Here is a 20,619-nt window from a genome sequence, read left to right on the forward strand (position 1 = left end):
ACACATCTTTTGGACAGTTTGTGCAGCGCACTCTCTCAATCTTATGCTACAAAGGACTGGAAACAAAGTTGATTGGCTCAAAAACTTGTATGTTGTAGCTGAGGAGATACAAATGTTCATCACCAACCACCACATGTATAATGCATAATTAGATCATTTTCAAAATTGTAGCTACTGCAGACAAGTGAAATAATATGAAATTTTATATTTTGGTTGCTGAATAAAGAATATATATATAAATGATAGTGTTCTGATTCTTCTTCAAATATTGTTTTCAGTTTTTTTTATTTTTTAAAGGTTGTTGAGATACAATTTACCCCTGACACAATCAACTTGAGACAGCTTGCAAAGTTTTAAGTAGTACTTTTCAGAATGCTCATTGGCCAGACTCGGTCCATATGAATGCAAACCAACAGTAAGAGGACAACAAATATTAAGCAGGTGATCCTAGATGACTCTTGGTGGGAGCATTCGAAGTATCTCCTTACTGTCATTAAGACCATTTTGAATATGATTTGTTAAACTAACATTGACAAGCCTTTTCTTAGGATAAACATATGATAACACAATTTCTTCAAAAGGTGCATATAACGTCTTAGTGATTTTCCATGGAGTCCAAAATAGTGTTAAAAATCTCTATGTGCCAAAAACAATTGCCCCATACAGAGTTTATGAAATCACTGAATGGTAAAGCACTTGATAGACTCTTCCCAAGGTGATACGCTGGACACTTAGAAACAATTTCCCCCTCGGCGCTACTTGAGGAAATTTGAACCTGCAACCCCACTCTGATACCACTTGAAGGGAATTGAGCTAGCTGTATCTCCCAAAAGATGCATCTGTCCAGGAAACTGCTACCAACCCAGTTAAGGATCTCATGGGACACTGTTAAACTATGTCACAAATTCCGAGGAATATGTTGGACACTCACCAACAATTCCAACTTGCAATCTTTCTTTTAACTAGCTCTTGCCTATCAAACAATTTAAATTATTTACAAAATTTCATCTTGAACTAAACACTATCACGAGAAAACCCCTATTATGGGGAACCATAATCATTTGAAAAACAAATCTCAAAAAAATGTTACTTTTATAAATTAGATGAAAGATTACAGAAATAAATTTTCAAGCTAAAGCTAAAGACTTGAAATAATGAATATTAAGATGAAAAATGTTAGTTCGTGGCATACAGAGCTATTATGCATGCTCAACAAATCAGATGTCATTTAACTAAAAAAGCACCTTTCCCTGCTCACCTATGATCATCTTTACAGAAAAGAATTGTAGATTTAATATCTAAGCAGATCAGGCTAAATCAGTTAATTGCAATAATGAGGCACATTAACCTAGACCAATGGCATATCATATGATTTATGTTTAAGATTTCTCATGCTAACAAACCATTACTTAAAATAGAAACTTAGAATAATGGAACTTACCGTTCGCAAGCGCTTGACACCATTGCGACCAGCTGCTAGGTGTCCATCTTGAGCATTAGTCCCCGAAAGAGCAAATATTGATACAGAGCTACCATCATCCTGGTCCAATTAGTCCATAACATGGTAAACAAGCCAAGGTAATGAAGATCATAATTCATAAGCAGATCTTGCGCAAAATCATTTCAGAAATTCATTTACAACTTCGAAAAGTGGTAACAAGTTCAGTATTCTCACAGATTCCTATTTCTTCTAGAAAACAGTTCTATTGCTTTTTTTAGTCAATTCTTCATAAACCATTATAGCAGATGAAGAAACATGACATGAATGAAAAGTAAGGTTATAACCATTGTACACTAGAAAAAATAAAAATAAAAAGAGAGAGAGAGAAGATAGTTGGACATGATAGCACAAGCTAGTATTTTACTGGAAGCCAATATAAAACTGTTATAATATGATCAGAAATCATTGTCCAAAGCAAATTAAGATTCACAACCATGGAATATTTTCTAACCCTCTCGGTCTAGCTAACCACAACAAAACTAGGAAGCTTTCAAATGCATTCTGAAAGAAACATTTTCTAAGGAATATGGAAAGACAAGAAACACAAGGATCTAGGAGTGGTACTAGTGGCAAGCCAGCTATTCCAATGCTATCAAAGCAGAGCAAACTCAGAGTTGTACTAGAACAAGGTAAGCAAAGAGGATATTATAAATATGAATAAAGTGAAGTATCTTGAAAATTTGAAATACCATGTTTGCCTGAATCATCTCAAACTCCTCTAATCTATTACAAAATATGAAATGTCATAAAAACAAAAAACCTCAAACTATGAACATGACTCAAGCAATTTATCAATGGTCATTGAGAATTGGTCTCTACAAACGAGCCTTGCGTCTGAATCTTCAAAAACCTGCAAATGAAGCTGATCAATGTACAAGTGTTCCCATGCCAACAGAAACAAGTACTTGGATGCTAACTCAATATTGCTGCTATAAGTCTTAGAGGATAAATGTTTTGAAGCAAGTGTTACTCAATTCCAACAGCATGATGCAATGTGTGCAACCTAGGGAGCAAGTGCAAGTCAATCACTAGAAGAGGATAACAAGGTGTTGAAGGAGCAGGTAGCAATGTTATGAGAGGCCTTAAGGCAACAAAACACAAATGAGCAATCACGAAATAAGCCTAGCAATCCACGCAAAATAGTCAAAGATATGGCAGACCCAAAAGACACCTGGGTCGAAAGACTCGAAACACATGTAGCACAAAAAAAAAACATCATAGAAGGAAGCTCAAAGAAAGTAGAATGGGGAACCACCTACATGAGGCAAAATCATACAAGTCTTGAAGGGGCCATAGCAGATACGGTAGCAGAAGCAAGCATAAAGCAAATTGAACACAAGGGAACACAAAGCAAACAAATAAGTTAAAATTTATGATTATCAGAGGATGCAAACTTTGGTGAAAAACAGAAATTGCATTAGCAAAGCAAGGGGGGATATTTCATTAAGTGGTGATAATGGATTGAATACGCATCTCATAATACCAAATACCTATACCAATTTGGATATTAGATGTTAATTAAATTCATTATTAAGTTATCCAAAAATTAAGATTATTTCAAAAAGATAACTAAGAGCCTTGGAGCATTGGTGAGAAGCCAATTCATGGAGTTTGGATATGAGATGTTTAACGCATCTCAACAATACATACCAAAATTGTTCAACAGAGCATGTTGGAAGAATATGACAACATCGTAATTCACACAATTGATGACATAGATGGGCAATGTTGCTAACAATAGTTATATAAGAGAAGCCTAGAGGAGTGGCAAAGTGGTGATTCTGAGATGGATATGGGATCACATATATGGTTTTGGCATGCAGGTGCTAATTGGTTGAGGGAATGCAATCTCCATGAAGGAAGGTCTGTCATGTCCCCAATCTTGATAAACCGGTATTATTTACTTAATTCATTAAGTTGTCCAAAAAAAAAAAAAATTTCAAAAGGATAACATAATAAATATTATTTTCATAAAAAGTAATAGATTGAATAAAACAATATCTAATTGTCACTTTACTTAATAATGTTCATCTCTGCCTTAGACATAAATGTTGGTCTGTCTTCTGGAAGGCCGAAGGGAGTCATTTACTAGGAAGGTTTATGGATGAATTGAAGATGTTCATATTATTATTCAAGTTTATATGTAACTCATTTACTTTCTCAGGAGGAGTTTAACTTTCTGACAGTGGAAACCCCTAAAAGCTTGAATGTTTGGATGAAAACCCAGCCCTTCTCCATGGAGTGATTGCAGATCAGCAATAGAGCAAATTTGTAAAGTCTTCCTTCGAAAAAAAAATTTGGTACTAAGCATATTTGCGAAATTGAGCTATTTTGTATCAATATTTATTTGGGGCTAGTGATTATTTTCTGTATTCATTTCTCAAAACAAGGCTTTAACTTCTATTGATCATTTCTAACTCGGAATTATGGAGTTTGAAAATTAAAAGTAGAGGCTGGTGTATTGCTTCGCGGTAGACACCCCTGAAAGCTTAAAGGTTTGGATGAAAACCCAACCCTTCTCCATGGAGTGATTGCAGATCAGATATAGAGCAAATTTGTAAAGTCTTCCTTCGAAGACAAATTTTGGTAATAAGCATATTTACGAAATTGAGATAGTTTGTATCAATATTTATTTGGGGATAGTGATTATTTTCTGTAATCATTTCTCAAAACAAGGTTTTAACTTCTATTGGCTTTAATTAGATCATTTATAATTCGTTTTTATGGAGCTTGAAAATTAAAAGTAGAGGCTGTTGTATTGCTTCACATTTGCTAGGCATGGGCATAAGGTGAGTTAAGTCAAGCACCTTATTCTGAACTATTCCATTGCATATGATATAATGCCCTATATCTAAGGGGAAGGGACGAACATAGAATATGGATTTGAATACCAATCTCAAGTAGGTTATGATCCATTAATAGAAAATTATGCAAAATCTATACCGGCTGCAAGCATCCCTGTGTAGCATGGAGAACAAATTAAATTGATCGCTCTTCTTTAAGGTTTGGCATAAGGAAAATAAAGGAATATCAATGAAAGAAAAGAAAAGGGAACATTATAGTATCCGACTGATTATTATTTGTTAGTCCCATGCTAGTGTGACACTAGTATTCTTTTCTCCTGAAGCGTGAGTTTGATGTAAAAAGCCTCTGCATTGTTATTCTTCCCTAAGTGCAAGATTTTGGCTGAGATCGTGGACATTAGAATTTGAGCCAAGCTTCTGGAGTTGGACAGAAATTTATTCAATCATCTATGGCCCTCTTCTTATTGTGACCAACTGTACTAAAATTCTTTAGATCACAAAGCAGTGTTTTTGGTGCAATTCCTCAATCATGATGTGATAGTGTTAATTATATGCAGCTTCAGACTCTAGCAAATCATGAGCTCTCTTTGATGTTGTGTTGGTTTAGTGAGAGTTTGTATATCTGGTCAGGGTTCCTACTTTACTGGGCAGTCCACAGAACTTCAAATTGGCAGCTCTTCTCCTTTAAGTTGCATTCCAACCAGCTCATCACCTAATTCTTTACAGTGGTTAATTATATGCAGCTTCAGACTCTAGCAAATCGTGAGCTCTCTTTGATGTTGTGTTGGTTGTAGTGAAAGTTTGTATATCTGGTCAGGGTTCCTACTTTACTGGGCAGTCCTCAGAACTTCAAATTGGCAGCTCTTCTCCTTGCAGTTGCATTCCAACCAGCTCATCACCTAATTCTTTACAATGGTTCCCTCCACACGAGGGATCAAACGGGTGTTGGAACCTCCTTCCAGGTCTCCCAGGGATGTGACACCTTGCAGATCTTTCACTCACTTGTGGCCTTACTCTAGAGCTTCCAAAAGTCCTCAAAGACGACATGAGATTTCTTGTTCTAGGGCTTATCCATTAGTGTTGGGTTTCTTCCCAAATGCTCAAAGCAACTAGCTGGGCTGTTTGGTTTGGTAGTTTCTTGTTGTTCTTGTTCTATTCCTTCTTTGCCCCAAAGACCATTTGGAGCTCCTGTTGTTTGCTATTTCACTGCTTTGTTTCAAGCAGTCCCTCATATCCTTTGGTTGGCCTTCTGTTGGACATTAATAAATTTATCTTATCTTATTCCTACTGAGGCTTTGGTATGGACCAGATGCATTTCTTTCTTAGTTGAGAGTGTTACGGTAAAATAATGAGTGTGTTATTAAACAAAGATAATAAATGATCTATATATACAAGTATACATAAGAATGTTTCTATAATGAACAAAGAGAGAAATAGAAACATTTTGAAGAAAGAAAGAGAACATTTCCATATTGAATAGAGAGAGAATATGGAAACATAAAAGAAGAGTGAAAAAGAAAGTTTCCATAATGAACAAAAGGAGTTTATGGAACATTACAAAAAGAGTGACCATTAGAAAAAGACAGAATAGAAAGTAAACAGAAACTATCTAATATTGTAATACCCTCCCTTAATGGTCAATCTATCTTCAAAAAACCAAAAATTTGCAAGGGAATTCCTTTTGTATGTTCCGCAATAATGGTCTGTGGTAGCATAGATTGTGGTAGCATGGGTGTCAATACCCAAAACAAGCACATCAAGGCGATGGTACTCGAAGATCGTCATCATCCTTTTCTTCCAACAGTAGTAGTTCTTTTGCATAATGAACAGAAGGAGTTTATTGCACATTACAAAAAGAGTGACCATTAGAAAAAGACAGAAGAGAAAGTAAATACAAACTATCTAAAATTGTAATACCCTCCCTTAATGGTCAATCTATCTTCAAAAACAAAAATTTGCAAGGGAAATCCTTTTGTATGTTCTGCAATAATGGTTTGTGGTAGCATAGATTGTGGTAGGACGGGTGTCAATACCCAGAACAAGCACATCAAGGTGACGATACTCAAAGATCATCATCATCATTTCCTTCCAGGTGTAGTAGTTCTTTCTATTGAATCAATGAATGCCTTCTAAGAGAAGATTGGTGAGAGATGCCATGACACGTTTTTAATGCATAAAAAGGTGAGTATTTGAAAAAGGCACAAACTTCGAGGCAAATTGAATGAAAGGGCACCCAGAAAATAGCTCAAAAAAATAAGAAAGAATCTGAAATTAGATTCTGAAACCACTAGCTCAAAAACGGAGGCACGGTTAATGATGCACCCAAAAAAACAGACTGACCTAGTTGAGAATTGCAAGAATCAGCCAAGAATCTGCAAAAAGTTTTTCAAAATGACAAATGATCTTAGAATTTCGTAAAAAACCCTGGTCATTTTTTAAAAATCAAAAAAAGGCAAATTTGACTATAAAAAAGTGGTGGAAAAATGGTCACTTTATTTTGCATTTCTTGCTCTCTTTCATCCTAATGATGGATCACATAGTGTGATTCGAAACATTGATGGTAAAAATCTTAACACAATTGAATCCAAAAACAAATCAATGTAATACAATGGATTGTGGAAATTCAATCTCTTTAATTAAAAATGAAACTACTTGACAAAGATCAGAGAGAGAGGGTATAAAACACACTAGGCGCCACACTTTGCAGAAGATAGGCAAAAAAAACAGGTGCAAAATGCCCAAAAAGAAGGCCACAAAATTGTCAAAAGACAAGCTCATGCAAAAAAAAACGAATTCCTACAAAATCAAAAAAATGAACACACCTAGACAAAGACTTCAAAAATCTATGAGTCTAAAAATTCCATGAAGAAATTATAGATATTCAAAACCTAGTTCGAAAAATAAATTAGAAAATTTCAATAATGAAATAATTTTTTGAAAAAAAAAAAGCTCTGATACCATATTATGGTAAAAATAATGAAGGTGTTATTAAACAAAGATCATAAATGATCTATACATACAAGTATACAAAAGAATGTTTCTAAAATGAACAAAGAGTAAGAATGTTTCTAAAATGAACAAAGAGAGAGCAATAGAAACATTCTGAAGAAAGAGAAAGTTTCCATATTGAATGGAGAGAGAATATGGGAACATAGAAGAAGAGTGGAAAAGAAAGTTTCCATAACGAACAGAAGCAGTTTATGGAAACATTACAAAAAAGAGTGACCATTAGAAAAAGACAGAAGAGAGAGTAAATAGAAACTATCTAAATATTGTAATAGAGAGGTGATACTAGATTGATTTTGTAGACTAGAGTAAATCAATAAATGCCTAGCACCTCTTCAAACAGAGGCATTTCATTTTCCATCAATATTTATGTTACAAATGTAAATGGCGGAAAATTTGAATGAATTAATCAGAGATCAAACTGATCTATATATACAAAGAGGAGAGTCGAATAGAATAGAAACATTCTATTCTAGACTATACTAAATATTAGAAACATTCTAATATTTACAGAGATATTATAAGATACAATAGTGAGCATTAAAAGGAAACATGAAGGTTATTTTAATACCCCCCCTTAATGCTCAATCTATTTACTACACCAATAGATCCCCTGAATTTAACAAACTTGTCAGGACCAAGGGGTTTAGTGAAAATATCTGTTGATTGCTCTGAGGTAGGAACATAGCGTAACTGAATAGATCCATCTTCTACTAATTGTCGGATGTAATGGCAATGAAGCTCGATGTGCTTGGTTCGTTCATGAAACACTGGGTTCTTGGCAAGTTTGAGTACGCCCTGATTCTCTGAAAACAAAGAAGTCGGACCTACTTGAGGAATATGCATATCTGCAAGCATCTGCCGGAGCCAAACTGCTTCACAAGCTGCCTTGACAGCTCGTCTATATTCTGCTTTTGTAGAGGAGAGTGCATGTGCCTGTTGCTTCTTACTAGTCCAAGTAACTGCTGCAGATCCGATACTAAACACATAGCCAGAAGTAGATTTCCTATCATCAACTGAGCCGGCCCAATCGGAATCAGTGAATCCACTAAGCTGAGGAGTAGTACTCCTTGTGTAAAGAAGACCATAATCTGAAGTACCATGTACATAGCGTAACACACGTTTCGCTGCAATCCAATGATCAGTCTTGGGGTTTGTCATGAACCGTGAGATGTAGCTGACTGCAAAACTGAGATCAGGTCTAGTAGTAGTAAGGTAGATGAGACTACCTACTAGCTGCCTGAAGAGTGTTTCATCTACAGGAGGAGAAATAGATTGTGCGGACAATTTCAGACCAGTCTCCATAGGAGTGGAGGCAGATTTGCAATCCTGCATTTGAAACCTATCAAGCAAACTTCTGGCATACTTGGACTGAGACAAAAAAATGCTGTTGTCAGTCTGCCAAACCTCAATACCTAAACAATAATGAAGCAATCCGAGATATGTCATATCAAAAGTTCTGCATAGATCCTGTTTGATTTCTGAAGTCAAATGTTCTGAATTTCCAGTAATGATCAAATCATCCACATAGACAACAAGAAAAAGAATATCATTACCAGAGTGTTTAATATACAGATTACTGTCTGACGGACTACGCTGAAATCCTTGAGTAACCAAGTAATGATCAATCTTTATGTACCAAGCCCTAGGGGCCTGTTTAAGACCATAGAGGGCCTTCTGGAGTCTACATACTTTGTGTTTTGAACCAGCAACCTTAAAACCTGGGGGCTGCGTCATGTAGACTTCTTCCTGTAATTCACCATTGAGAAAGGCGCTCTTCACATCCATCTGATGAACTTTCCAACCATACTGAGCTGCAATTGCAAGAAGAATGCGAATAGTGCTCATTTTGGCTGTCGGTGCAAATGTCTCCTCATAATCAATGCCTTCGCGCTGGGTGAATCCTCGAGCAACAAGTCTAGCTTTGTATTTGTCCAAGGTACCATCTGCATGGTACTTGACCTTATAGACCCATTTACAGCTAATGGGTTTCTTCCCAGGAGGAAGATCTGAAAGAACCCAAGTGTGGTTCCTTTGAAGACTCTGAAGCTCAGAATCCATTGCTTGTTCCCATTCTAGAATTCCTTTGGCCTCTGCATATATCTGGGGCTCAGGGATACTGTGGATGTTGGCCATAAGAGCTATATTAACTGTGTTGTGTTGAAGGCTCTTATTTCTGGAGGTTCTACCCTCAATGAGTTCATCGGGACGAAGATCACTAAGCGTTTGAGCCAACCATTTTGGCCGAAGAGTCGAGGAGCTAATATCAGATGCTGTCGGAATAGCTGGAGGAGAAGCAGGAGCACGAGTTGTATTATCTGGAAGTGACTGAGGTGGTGTATCAGTAGCATTAGATGACTCATATAAAATAGAAGAACCTAAGTCAGAGATTTCTGAAGACTGAATCTTGGAATGTGGTGGGGAGTCAGAGAGCGGAAATGGTCCAAATTCCTCATCAAACACAACATCACGACTGAAGATTAAACGATCAGTATTTACATCAATCAGTCTGTAGGCCTTATGTGTGTGACTGTATCCTATAAACATAAGTTTTTGGCTTTTGGAATCCAACTTAGTGCGTTTGGCATCAGGAATCCATACATATGCCAGAGAGCCAAAAACTTTCAAATGGTTGATCCTAGGTTTGCGACCAGACCAGGCTTCCTCAGGAGTCTTATGATTAACTGCAAGGGTGGGTGACCGGTTAAGAAGGTAGACAGCTGTGGATACTGCTTCTGCCCAATATTTTCTGGGAACATTTCTATGTTCTAGCATAGCCCTAGCCATTTCTGTGATGGTACGGTTTCGATGCTCTACAACACCATTTTGCTGAGGGGTGTGAGGTGTGGTGAACTGACGTCTAATGCCATGAGTAGTACAGAAGGCAGAGAAAGCAGAAGAACAGAATTCCCCCCCATTATCAGTCCTAAGAGTACGGATGGAGGAACCAGACTCTTTTTCTACTAGAGCTTTAAACTGCTGAAATACAAGAAAGGCATCTGATTTTTGCTTAAGAAAATATACCCACATTTTGCGACTGAAAGCATCCACAAAGAGTAAAAAATACCTGTTCCCAGTAATAGAAGGAGTATTCATAGGACCACATACATCAGCATGGACTAGCTGAAGTACTCTGTATGCCCGCCATGTTTCACCATTCTTAAATGGTGTCCTATGTTGCTTCCCTGCTTGGCAAGCTCCGCAAACGTGATGGTTCTGGGTCTGAATATTAGGCAGGCCATGGACTAAATTATCTCGAGCAAGTTGTGCTAAATATTGAATGTTCAGATGACCGTATCGCTGATGCCAGAGACTGCTGAGAGCGGATGATTCGGCGATGAAGGCATGCTTAAGGGAATCGCCTGAATCTACAAGCCTATAAATACCATGATCCTCAAGACCGGAAGCAAGGGTAGTGCGAGAAGCACGATCAATAATCGAACACTTACTTCCACTGAAAACGACATCCAACTGAGGGGAGTGCTTTATAATCTGACTAACAGACAGAAGATTATGTTTCATGCCAGGAACATAACATACATTGAGAAACATGAGTTTTCTTCCTCCAGTCTGAATCTGAACAGTGCCCTTGCCGACAATATTGTATTCTTCACCGCCTCCAAAGATTACTGAGTCAGAATAGGGAGTGAATTCAACAAACCAATCACGCCTATGAGTGAAATGTCGGGAGGCACCAGAATCGATGTACCAGGCAGAAGATTTCACATGATTTGCAGGTATGCTGGCCATAAAGGCATGGTAGATAGATTCTTTCTACTCTGAGTGTTAGGTAGCATTGGCGTACTATTTAATTGAGTCTGACTTCTGATGCTGCTGATACAGATGCTTATAATATGTGAGTATTTCAAATGGCACAAACTTCGAGGTGAGAAAATGAAAGACCCAAAAAAATTGGAGAAGTACCCAGAAAAGAGCTCGAAAAACCCAAAAATAAAGTGTTGTCGGAATTTGGATCCGCTGGCTCGAAAATCGAGGCACAAAAAATGAGGCACCCACAAAAATCTGATGAAGACCCATTTGAGATTTCAAAAAACCCACCAAGAATATGTGATCAGAAAATTTTTGGAGGTCAAAAAACTAGGGTTTCGAGCAAAAACCTAGTCGGCAGCTTCGAAGGTCAGATTTGCAGGAAAAATGGCAGATATAGGCAGATTTTGGAACAAGCGGATTTGAGATAGACGGATCCAGGCAGATAAGGGCGGATTGAACACGTTTTCACTCACACAAAATGCCGAGTTGCAAAGAAACGGCGAGTTGCAGAAAAACGACGGTAGAAACCCGCGATTTGTAGAAGATTAGACGTGAGCCAAAGAAACCTGCAATTTAAAAAACGTGAACTCGGGATTTGCAGAATGAATTTCAGATTTCTCAGAACAGAAACCCTAGACGGGTTGTAGAGAAAATGGCAGAAATAATTTCGAAATTTAGAGCAGATAATTTCGAAAGAAATTATAAACTATTCAAAACCATTTGAAGCAATAGCTCTGATACCATGTTACAAATGCAAATGGCGGAAAATTTGAATGAATTAATCAGAGATCAAACTGATCTATATATACAAAGAGGAGAGTCGAATAGAATAGAAACATTCTATTCTAGACTATACTAAATATCAGAAACATTCTAATATTTACAGAGATATAATAAGATACAATAGTGAGCATTAAAAGGAAACATGAAGGTTATTTTAATAATTTATTCTTCGGTTGATTTATGTGCAGACAATTCTACAAGAAGCAATCTGTTTACTTGCATGTTGTTGGTATATTGAATCAATGAATACATTGTGGACAGCATTGTCTTTTAAAAAATGAATATTGCATGGTAATGTATTTTAAATTTTTCTTTCTCAACATCTACTGTCATTATTTCCGGTATCTTTCTTTCATCACTTGGTTTGCAGAAATTATTTAATCTGTACATTACATTTTCATGCCTATTGTTTGTCTTAATCACTGTGTAACAAATGCAAAGTTTGGAAAATCCAAGGGTTTTTACAGTGATATCAAAGCAGGAATCCTACAAGTCTATGGATCAATTTTGCTATGCAGATATAAACCCGTGCAAATGAGTGAAGAAATCACACGTAAACAAGGTGGATGGCAAATGTTCTGTTTGGCATTAACCATGAGTTGTTTACAGAGTTTCAATCCTCCATAAGAAAAAACATAATGGAATCATCAATCATTAGATGAATCATCAATGGAATGCCTCAGCATTAGATGAGAATATGGTCAAAGAGAGCAAATTAAATGAATAATAGGATCTTAATCAACTCTTTGCACAGGGAAGAATATAGTCCATTTGAGGACAAGAAACAATTACCACTTCGCTCGAAAATGAAATGACAAGGTATAATGAAGATTATAATGCTTTAAGTCAAACAATTTGTAATGATTTCTTAAAAAACGAGTAGAAGCTCAAAAAGAGAACGCAGAGATTTGGTGAAGAAAGAGGAAAAGCAAGAATCAAAACAGAAAACAATTGTTAAGGAGGAGATTAATAAGCAGAGTTCAAGAATCCTGAAGAACAGTCAAACACAGAACAAAAGATTGCTGAAGTCTTGGTGGGGCAAGCCTTGCTTAATGAACACGAAGAGGCCAAGATAGAAACAAAATTTCCCAATAAATGAACCATCCACTAAACTGACAAAAGGGGGAGCCGTTGCAGCAGGAAATTAATTCACAAAGCTACCATGTTATGGAGGATGTCTTGATTAATTCTAATACTGAGATTACAAGCCACAAGGATGATTGCATTGGAAAGAATCTCCCACTAGCATCTAACTCTAAAGGAGGTAGAACTCTCATCATTTCTGCTTCAGATATGAGATTGACAACAAGATCTATTTCAGTTTCACCATCATGAAAAGCATATTTATATGGTAAATGCGGAAGGGTGTATAGATTCTTTTGTTCAAACCACCAATACATTCTGGTTTGGGATCCAAGAGATCATTTATCTTTGATAAGGGATATTGAAAAGCATGCGAGAGTAATAGAGTAATAGACACAACTTCTTATATGGGGTATGTGGCCTATTTTCTTCAAGTTCCAAATTACTTTGATCCAAATAATCTTGATAGAGGCAGTGAAGTTACTTTTGAACCTACCATATCTTGTGACTGGAATGAATTGAAGTTTGGGAGCGGACACTTAGGATGTGTTGTGCATTCTAACCACATTGTAAAAGATTGGTATCCAGTGTCCACAACCTATTAATCACTAATAAGAGCCAAGTACAAAAAAATCTGATAGTGTAACAGTCCATGATGGTCTCACTACTCCCTACATCATGAAGACGCAACCTTTTACTATCATATTCAAGAGAGACAAGGTGTCTAAGGATTTTTCATAGATTTAGAGAGAATCAAAACAATTTTGGGTTTGCAATGGATACATCACATTGAAGAGTTAATTATGGAGATCAAGAGGCTATCCTTAGGAAAGATGCTTCGTTATGTTAATGCTTGGTTTGATAATGCTGGGTCTGTCTTGGATGTATTCCATATCATTCTCCAAAGGTGATCACCAAATGAGATATACGGAAAATGAGAATCTTGCTTAAGGTCACCAACTAAATATGTCTGGGATAAGTGTGGCTGCAAGATGCATGAACCAAAAGGCTACTGCAAAAATGGTTTTAGACATTGATGATTATATTTTCAGACCTGAGGTCTATCACAACTGCATGTCCTTATTAAATGTTAGTGATTTGCTATTTTAGAAATGGTCAGAACGAGAAGTTTCTTTCAACAATCAAGCACTTGACGAGAATATCTCAAGAAGTGGTACCTGCAGCAGATGAACTTAGTGTTGAGAAGGACTTAATTGACCTGAAGGAGAGTGATAGACTGATGAAAATGAATCTAGTAGAAATCTGAGATCTCTATGAGCAAGGTGGGGCTAAAGGTAAATTGCATGACGACATGTTTAATGAAGGTGACAATATAGTAATCATGGGTACAAATTCAGATATAGCCAATGAAACTGAAAAAGTCAGCATAACAGATTGAGGAGAAATCAGATTTTCATAATGTCTCTGTGGTGTATGATGAAAGACTTTCCTCTATTCCAGCAATGAACAAGGAGCCAAGAAAAATAATGAATTGTGCAAAAGATCCGAAGTGATCTATAAACAGTGTGAGGAATCAATGGAGAGAACAAAGCATGCTAAGATGGTACCTTCTCAAGCAAAAGAGAAATTGCAGAAAATCAAGTAATGGCATGGACAAATGGGTTCACAATGGATGCTCCAACTGATGCTCTTAGAACTAGTATGAATCAGCCAATTCAATCACCAAGTTCTAAGATAAGTGACCAACAAAAGAGAATTAATCAGAAATTAATATCACTTGCACTTTAGGCTCTATATGACCTAAAGGGGGTGACCCTTTCAGCAACATCCAAAGATTCACTCACACACTCATCAGGATGTTGCATAACAGATGCTGCTCTCACAAATTATATACCTTAAAACATAAAATATTACTCAAAAATGGCTCAGACATAGCTGGCCCTCTTTCATGCTAAACCATTTTGATGATTATTTCAAAATCCATATTTACATTTATACTTAATTTTTCGAAGATTATCACAACAGCTTTAAACAGGGACATGGAGTAAGCCTAAACCAAACAGAGAATACCTAGTTTGGGAAACTTTGGCTTAATAAGTCACTACAAGATTTGGTTTCCAAAACAGTTTGGATGACTGGTAGAGTGGGAGATATTATGTTTTTCTTTCTTACTATTATCTTGAGGGATAAAAAAATAGAGTATGTTTTTGTCGCTGATTTATGCAGGTAAGCAGGAAGTAAAATAAAAATGAAGACAAAAAAATATCAGGGTGTGATAGCATACTTATTTTAAGCTATCTTTTCCGGACATTTCCTCCTTATAAAGATACCCAACGTTAAACAGATGCCAAAACAAGAATAATACCTTTTGCAATATTCATCCATTTTGTCTGACATATGGCAATACTGAAGAAACATTCATCAAACTGGAGTCTTAAATCAAGTTAAGCATAAGCCTCACAGTATGAGAATGAAGTGACAATTTGTACTTTTACAAACAGCATCACAGTTTTTTATGGATTTCGTATACAATCCATGCTCCGTTGAGGTCAAATAGTATCAAAAGGCAGTGATATAATGTGTAATCATAGTGTGTCCAAGATGGTGGAAAAAAAAAACATAATTTGTAATAATGAAATACATATGAAATTTCTACTTGCACAAATCTCTGTATGAAGAGTAATTTTTCCACCTACTTTCGCTCACGTTTAAAAAAAACCAGTACACACCTACCATGAGTGCCAGTTCTTTTCCAAGCAGCCAATTAATGAGATTTAATATTGCAAACATTTCTCTAACAAGATTCCATCATTTCCCTTATTATCTCTTTGGTTTCCTTTTTGGCTATGCTCGTTGCCTTTTACAGAGCAATCACACACATTCATCGTTATAAAACTATTTACTCCATGCCGATGAAGAACGTACACAGAATAGTTTTGGTGCATCTCTCTCCCTCTCCCACCCCCTCTTCTCTCACTCAATCCCTCCCTCTCTCACTTGGTTTAAATTTGAGTAGGTTATATCACCAGGCACAACATTAACAAAAGTTTACCCTATTTAGAAAATGAATATCGTATATACCAGTTGTAAGGGTGAAATTCTGCACTGAAGTACGGGAGTATGACTTATCCTCTTTCATAACAACTTCAACTTATGTTCTTGGCTTATATTTCAGTGGGAAATATATCGCCAACCTTAATTTCCACTGTTTACAAAAGTTTGTCAAGCGCTAAATATCATCTCCGCCTGATGCAATGATGAAATTCTGCACTAAAGTACGGGATGGCGATTTATTCTCCTTCAATTCAACCCCAAAAGGTTAGGCAACTTATCCTACGCCAATTCAACTCCAGAAGGTTATGGGAAACTCTCTTCCCGGGTTGGCAGATGGGAGACTGCTGAGTTGGAGTGATTCTTCCTGCAATTTGGTATGAACCATGGGTCATCTAAATCACTTTCAATAAACCAGTGCATATGCACCCGCTGAATATTATCGAAGAATGTGTGCAACAGCAATGTGAGGGGCTAACAATACCGCACCGTGCATTTAAGCCCAGTGATTCATCTGTTCAGAACTACTATATCCTGCCCCAGCTCTAGGAGCAATGAAACTGCACATATAAACTTAATACGTCGTATACAATTGCGTTGTGGGGATGAACTAGTGTCTTTCGAGGGAATTGCATAAGATGGATCTTCGAAGTGGACGAAAAAATAAATCACGATCTAGCGGTTGGGATGATACAGACTAATTCATCTCAACAAGTTTAAACAAATCAAAGTTGTAATCATTAGTAACTATGTTTGAATTTACAGAATTTTTATCCTTGGTTTGTAAAGCTTGGAGATCTTAATAAGGGAAGTGTAATATATGCAGGATCCAAGAATCGTAATTGGGTAACCATAAGGTCCATACCTTAGAAGTGCCTCGATAATGAGTCCATGAGCCCCAGGCAGATGAATACGGTTCTCCTATATTGTAAGGCAGGTCTCTAATACCCCCTGCTCCAGATCCCGCTACCACGCCTTTCAAAAATTTCAGCATTTCCACAATCTAATTTGTTTCAACAGATTGCGATCCTGAGCTGCTACTGCTGTGAAGTGTAATTACATGGCATGGATCCAAAAGCATTCGCTTCTTTAGTTCGTATTTCTCGTCATGGAATTTATACTCGGCGCCTCACAGTAAAGGCTCTTCTTTTGTACCGCTTTTAGGGGAACTGTGGTTGAAAAGGGCCTGCTTAACTGCCATTGACAAGGCAAAGAAACAGGTCATGTTAAAAAAAAACTATTAATAATATTCTTGATATAAAATGGCGAACGAAACAACACGAAATAGGTACAGAATTTAGCAACGTCTCGAGACTAAAGAGTTTATATAGAACCGGAGAAGTTGAAAAATCAAAGAAGTGAGACGTTGCCCACGATATAGCATAAAATACCTACATAAAAGGTTTTGATTTTTGCATTTTGAGACTTTTTATTACTAGCACTTGTACCTTGAGAGGTTGAAGGGATAAGCTGATAGTGTAGTTTTAGAAAATTATCATTGTATGAATTGAATAGTATAGTGAAGAGTTAAAACATAATTTTTCTGATGATATATAATATTATTTATCAAGTAAGTATAATTTTTAGTTTTTGCAATGGAAATGGTGTCGAGAGGGCACACAATCGTTGGATGTGCTAGAACTGAACAAAAATTGAGCACTCTTTGCTCACATATATCTGCTAAACACCCTACTTCCACCCACCTTTTCCACCCAGTAGATGTGGTATGTTTCTGTTTTCTGAAAGCTAAAAAATAATAATCGACTTTCTAGTAGAATGTTATGTTGATGAATGCCCTATCCCTTCTTGCAGTCTTCAGACAGCAGTGTGAGAGAATTTGCAAAGCCCTTGTTAGAACTAAAGGGTGTTCCTGATATCATCGGTAAGGTCTTATTCTAAACTTTGTGTATCTCATAAATTAAACATTGTACAATTAACCACGTATACAAACAATATAATAGCAGATCACGCTTACTGTAATAAAATTGATCTTTCGTTGACCACAAGCAAGTAAAATGCCAATTTATACTATCACCTATTCGATATGAATTATACCTGTTGATTGCACAGAAAAGTAAGGCAACCGAAAGCAAGAACCAGTCGCTTGAAGAAAATAAAACAAGGAAAAACAAAAAATGCAGTAGAACCATACCAAATGAAATTTGTTGAATCAAAGAAATGTAACGAGTTTTTGGTAATTGCAAACGTATAAAGCAACAATTTTTTGGTAATTGCAAACGTACGAAAGAAAGCAATTTAAGGGATGAAGTACATCCACAAATTGGGGTATGGTGAAAATATGTCACATATGCAGTAAAATTTGAAATGATTTTTTTGGAATTCATCGACACATAATATAGAGAGACTGATCAATTAGGATACCTTATGTAACTTGTCTCAGATTCAGGAATAAAATGCCATATAATGGAGAAACATATAGTTGTCATAGACGGTGATGGTTTTTTAAATGAAGGTGATTACGAAAATAGAGGGAGTAAAATTTGCATGATTCAACTGAGTTCCTTGGACTCAATACAAGTGTTGGTCTTTCTCTAGCTTCTCAATTTGGGCAAGACAAAAAAAGGGCGATGCTGGACAGCGGAGTGTGGGTAGAAAGCGAGAGCTCCAACAACCATCAAATATTATCCCTCATGGGCCACATCATCATTGGGAAACTGTAGTTGCCCTCTTTCCTGTGCATTTCGCACTTTGCACGTTCATTGATTGTCCCCTTCAACGATTGCAGAGAACCCCGAACTAGTTACTAGCTACATAAAGTGGTCAACCACCAGAGTGTTTTTGCTCATGACTTAATTTATGGAATTAAGCTAGTCCCATAATTCTGGGAACTCTGGGCACTTGTTGGTGGCATGGTCAGGATGGTTTCACTACATGGCACAGCGAAGTGAAAGATTTGCAATTTTGACCACTTTCCTAGCAAAAACTCGAAACAAGTTTTCTACTTTTGCTCCATTACTTCTAAAAATTTGAAATGGTCAAATAGGAGCAGCTTCCTCTCAATTAGGACATTTAACATATGAAATGCGTGCAAATTTGGTCAATAAGCTATAGCTGAGAATCGATGTTATGTTGAAATTATATTGTGCACCTAGGCAATTGGAATAGGGTGTAGTTTGTTTTGTACTAAAGGGACAAATGGCGGGTTCCCATTGAAGATATAATGTAGTGACTTAGTTGCCTATTAATTACATGAGACAATTGACTTAGTTGCCTATTAATTGCGTGAGACAACTGACTGTACGTGAGGCACAAGAAAATATTTATTTTAGAGCTATCGCTCCATAGGAGAAGCCTATCAGTTTAATTATTAATTTTTGTCTACCTATAGATGGGCAATTTGAATCATATGTGGTGAATTTTAATTTTTAATTATCTTTCCATTTTCTAAAATTTGGTAGATATTTGTCTAAGTTGTTTTTTTTAGCAATTGTAAGAAATGTAAATATTTGTTTTATATATATATATATGAAACATTTTATAAAATGATATTATTTTATTTTTATTTTTATATTTGATTTGAAGAAAGGAATTTATTATTATTATTATTTATTTATTATTGTACTTATAAATAAAATTGAGTTTGGACTTAATCATTTAGCGAAATGGTGAGGTATTTTGTTTGTAGTGCTAACAACCAAGATCCAAATTCTCATGAGGTCACTCTTTGTCATGTCAATAGTTGAGTTCATTTACCTTGACTTTGGTGAAATAGTAAAATTTCTTGCATGTAGACCTTACATTCAAAAATTGTAAGACTTGGCCCTTGGTGAAATGGTGAGCTTCATGCTTGTAATGCCAACAAACAAGATCCAAATACAAATAAGGTTGTTCTCTATCGTGTCAACAATTGAGAGCTTTTACCTTGAGCCTTGATGAAATAGTGGGGCTTCTTGTCTATAAAGCTTATGTAATATCCTAGGTGGATATTTAACTTGCTCAAAATATTTGAGAATTATAAATAGATAAATTTTGCATCAAATTTCATATTATCTAGTACAATAACCAACAAATACTCAAACAAAGATCCTTGGGAATTATTATTATATTATAAGACCAACAACACGATAACTTCATAAATTTTCCAATCTAAAAAATAGTGTCACTGTCAACTTGGGAAATGCATAAAGGAACATGTAAGTGCAATATGAACTTCATCTCAAATCAACAATGAAGTTGAACCAGATTCGCATTTGATTCACAAAAAGAACTTGAAGGTTTTCGTCCTTGCCATCTTGAAAAAAAGTTGAAACTTCCTTAATTTCTCCAAGAGAAATCTCAAAACCAAGTCAATATCCAAACATGGTTCACTCATCTTCTTTTAAGCATAACCTAGTGATTGTTCATATTCCCTTTTCCTGGCATTCATCTTCTTATTCTTTCCAACCTTTAAATCTCATTTTAAATATTAAAAATGACATTTGCATTTAAAAATAACTCCAATAAAGTCACCTTTAATATGTTATGAAGTTGGCTTTTATTTTTTTCTAACGTCCCAAAAAAGGGACATTATAGTCCTCCCTACTTGAGATTTTTTGTCCTTAAGAAATCACAAATCAATAGACCAATACCGAGATACTATTTCAATCTATAAGTTGTTTCATAGCTCATTCTAGAATCTCTGAAATTAGGGCATACCAA

The 20,619-nt window shown here is 36.2% G+C and overlaps 1 protein-coding gene across 1 annotated transcript in view; it reads right to left on the reverse strand.

Moving 5' to 3' along the window:
• CTEXP (kinase family with ARM repeat domain-containing protein) overlaps positions 1 to 17,252 on the reverse strand; it is a 191,363-nt gene extending 174,111 nt beyond the window's left edge. Inside the window, exons 1-2 of the mRNA XM_089792423.1 lie at positions 16,826 to 17,252; positions 1,442 to 1,540 (exon numbers count right to left, since the gene is read on the reverse strand). Of these exons, the coding sequence (XP_089648549.1) occupies positions 1,442 to 1,540; positions 16,826 to 16,954 (228 nt within the window). The 5' untranslated portion in view covers positions 16,955 to 17,252. The remainder of the gene's footprint in view (positions 1 to 1,441; positions 1,541 to 16,825) is intronic.
• Between the last annotated feature and the right edge of the window lie 3,367 nt (positions 17,253 to 20,619).

The sequence above is a fragment of the Cupressus sempervirens genome, chromosome 7, assembly GCF_028749045.1.
Source record: "Cupressus sempervirens isolate cs-2001-9-10 chromosome 7, ASM2874904v1, whole genome shotgun sequence".
Lineage (NCBI taxonomy): Eukaryota > Viridiplantae > Streptophyta > Pinopsida > Cupressales > Cupressaceae > Cupressus > Cupressus sempervirens.